At 62.6% G+C, this 3,300-nt stretch overlaps 1 protein-coding gene across 2 annotated transcripts; it reads right to left on the reverse strand.

The window, feature by feature from the left end:
- Positions 1–939: 939 nt before the first annotated feature.
- Positions 940–3,053, reverse strand: LOC104834126 (zinc finger and BTB domain-containing protein 9-like). 2 transcript variants are annotated; one of them, XM_010571243.1, is made up of 3 exons: positions 1,197–3,053; positions 1,027–1,141; positions 940–960 (listed from the first exon to the last, which is right to left on the reverse strand). In XM_010571243.1, exon 1 carries the CDS (start codon positions 3,042–3,044, stop codon positions 1,284–1,286), a length of 1,761 nt encoding a protein of 586 aa, XP_010569545.1. In that variant the 5' UTR covers positions 3,045–3,053; the 3' UTR covers positions 940–960; positions 1,027–1,141; positions 1,197–1,283. The 2 variants fall into 2 exon arrangements, with proteins under 2 accessions (XP_010569545.1, XP_010569544.1); XM_010571242.1 differs by having other exon boundaries at positions 1,027–3,053.
- Positions 3,054–3,300: the final 247 nt, after the last annotated feature.

Genomic DNA, 3,300 nt, shown 5'->3' on the forward strand with positions numbered 1-3,300 from the left:
GAGTAGGACCCCCCATGTCGCCCTGTGTCACCTCTCAGGTGGCAGTGCCACCCCAGTTTGGACCAGTCTGGCACTGGTGGGACCCCACATCCCCATGTGTCACCCTGTAGATGACAGTGCCATCCCAGTTTGGCACTGGTGGGACCCCCACATCACCCCAGAGGTGACACTCCCATCCCACTTTGGCACTGGTGGGACCCCCACGTCACCCTGTGTCACCTCCCAGGTGGCAGCACCAGTTCGGCCCAGTCACTTACTGCTTCTCTCCATCCCAATGACCTAACACTTTATTTCTTTTTACAGCTTTGACCCTTTTTTGCACCGTTTCAGCCCATTAAACCCCATGGAGTGACATCACCGGTGGAACCGTGTCCTGTTGGGGGTGGCACTTGGGGACACGAGTGTCCCTGAGTATTGGGGGGGGAGGGATCTCCCCAAGGACAGGAGGGTCCTGGGGGGGGACACTGGGGTCCCGGCGTGGCTGCAGCGGGCAGAAGGACCCGGGAGCGCCCGTTCCCGTTGCCATGGTCACCCGTTGCCATGGCGACCCGGCCGGTCCGCAGTGTGGTCACTACGGCAACGCCCCTCCCACTCCAGGCACCGCCATTGGCTACTGCGCTCCCTCTCTGCGTGCACTGATTGGCGGGTGAAGAAGCGGAAGTAAGATGAGGGCTGGGATCGGAACCTGAGGTGAGGGCGTCCTTAACTGGGAGCTGGCCCCAAACCAGTACACGACCTGAACTGGGAGCTGGCCACAGACCAGTACAGGGTCTTAACTGGGAACTGGGCCCAAACCAGTACAGGGCCTGAACTGGGAGCTGGCCTTAACTACAAGCTGGCCCAAACCAGTACATGACCTGAACTGGGAGCTGGCCCCAAACCAGTACAGGGCCTGAACTAGGAACTGGCCTTAAGTGGGAGCTGGCCCCAAACCAGCATAGAACCTGAACTGGGAGCCAGCTCCAAACCAGTACAGGGCCTGAATTGGGAGCTGGCCCCACACCAGTACAGGGCTTGAACCAGTACAGCCTGAACTGGAATGAGAGCCCTAAACTGGGACCAGAGCTCGAACTGGGATGAGAGTCCTAAACTGGGACCAGAGCCCTAAACTGGGATGAGAGCCTGAACTGGGACGAGAGCCCTGAACTGGGACCAGAACTCGAACTGGAACCAGAGCCCTAAACTGCGACCAGAGCCTGAACTGGGATGAGAGCCCTAAACTGGGACCAGTGCCTGAACTGCGCCAGACCCTAAACCATTCCCCCCCCCTTCCCCCCCCTCCCTCACTCCCAGGCCCAGCATCCCCCTCCCCACCGAGCCCCCTGACAGAGCGGCCGATGTTTGGCCAAACCGCTCCGTAGGCGGAAGCGCCGGCCGCAGCGCTCGCAGGCTCGCCCGGCTCCATCGTGGGTCTTCATGTGCTCCGTCAAGTGATGCTTCAACTTGAAACGCTTGTGACAGGCGGCGCAGGCGAAGGGACGCAGGCTGAAGGTCAACATGATGTGCCGATCCCGCTTGGGTTTGACGGCGAACCGTTTACCGCACAAGCAACCGAAACGTTTGCCATCGGGAGCCGCTCCCAGCTTCACCGGAGCATGAAGGGCTTGACCTCGGCCCAGGATCTCGTTCCCGTGAAGGTCCACCGGTTTCCAAGATGGTTGCGGGAAGACGGCCGCTCCTCCGGTTGTCACCATCGTGCCACCGGTTGTCACCGTCGTCCCGCTGCCGCCCGCTGGGATGACGTAGCTCACCTCCGCCGGTGCAAAACCGCCCACCAACTCGGTCGCTGGCAGGAGGTCCTCAACGGCGCCGGCGTCACCCACCTCCTGCTTGATGTAGAAGATCTTGGGGGGCTCGTGGGTATCTCCAGGTGCCCCGTCTTCCTCCTCCTCCTCCTCCAGCACGATCTGGAGGGCATCGGTGGGGCGGCGGCGGTGGCGGCGGCCACCCTCTTCCTCCTCTTCTTCTTCTTCCTCCTCCTCCTCCTCCACGCAGATCTTGAGGACCTCCTCACCGGCATCCTTCAGGAGGGAGCTCAGGGACGACGTCGCCGCTGGCGCCACGTCAGCGGCCACACGGATTTTGAGAACCTCCTCGCCCCCCTCCTTGGTGAAAGATGGCGTCGCCGCATCACCGCCGCGGGTGGCCCATGAAGAGCCATCGCCACCACGCACGGGCCATGATGATGATGAAGATCCATCACCACCACGGGTGGACCATGAGGATGTTCCATCACCACCGCGGGTGGGACACGATGAGCTGTCGCCACCACGCATGGTCCACGAGGACGATGAAGACCCATCGCCACCACGGGTGGGCCATGATGACGCTCCGTCACCGCCGCGGGTGGGACATGATGACCCATCTCCACCACGGGTGGTCCACGATGATCCTCCGTCTCCACCGTGGGTGGTACATGAAGACCCATCACCACGGGTGGTCCACGATGACGCTCCATCTCCACCATGGGTGGTACACAGAGGCCCATCTCCACCACGGGTGGTCCAGGATGATGATGAAGACCCATCTCCACCATGGGTGACACATGAAGACCCATCTCCACCACGGGTGGTCCATGATGATGAAGCCTCACCGCCGCGGCCGCTTGACAACGACGATGATGTTGCCTCGCTGCCCCGCCCAGCCCACCGGCACGCCCCACCCTCCAACTCCCTCAGGATCTCCGAGCACTGATCTACCACGTGCCACATCTGGAGACCGCTGGCCACCAAGAGGTGACCAGGCAGGGCCTCCAACAGCAATGTCAAGCGCCCCGAGTAGATGAGGTGCAGGAGCCCCTCGAAGGCGTCAGGGTCGATGGCGGGGGGCAGCAGCAGGCGCCCCCCATCCTGTAGAAGAAGCTTGTCGTGGAAGAAAGGGGATGCGGCAGCCAAGACGCTCTTGTGGGCTGGGAAGATCCGGCCTCCCACGTGGACGGCCACGTCGCAGAACTTCCCCTCCAGCCGCAGGCGATTGAGGGAGTCCAGCAACGCCGCCGCGTGCTGGGGAAAGGAGATCTGCACCCGGCCCCCCTCCGCCGCCATCTTCCCCGCGATGAGCCTGTGGAGACAGGTCTGTCACACGGGTCAGGGGGCACCTGGTTGCCCCCTTGGGTGCTCTGTTGCCCTATGAACTGTTCTACTGCCCCATGGGGTGTCCTGTGGCCCCCTTGGGTGCCCAGTTGCCCATTCGGGTGCCCTGTTGACCCATGAACTGGTCTACTGCCCCGTGGGGTACCCTGTGGCCCCCTTGGGTGCCCTGTTGCCCCTTCAGGCACCCTGTTGCCCACCCAGGGTGTCT

Source organism: Haliaeetus leucocephalus, unplaced genomic scaffold (genome assembly GCF_000737465.1).
Source record: "Haliaeetus leucocephalus isolate CR32 unplaced genomic scaffold, Haliaeetus_leucocephalus-4.0 Scaffold313, whole genome shotgun sequence".
Classification (NCBI taxonomy): Eukaryota; Metazoa; Chordata; class Aves; order Accipitriformes; family Accipitridae; genus Haliaeetus; species Haliaeetus leucocephalus.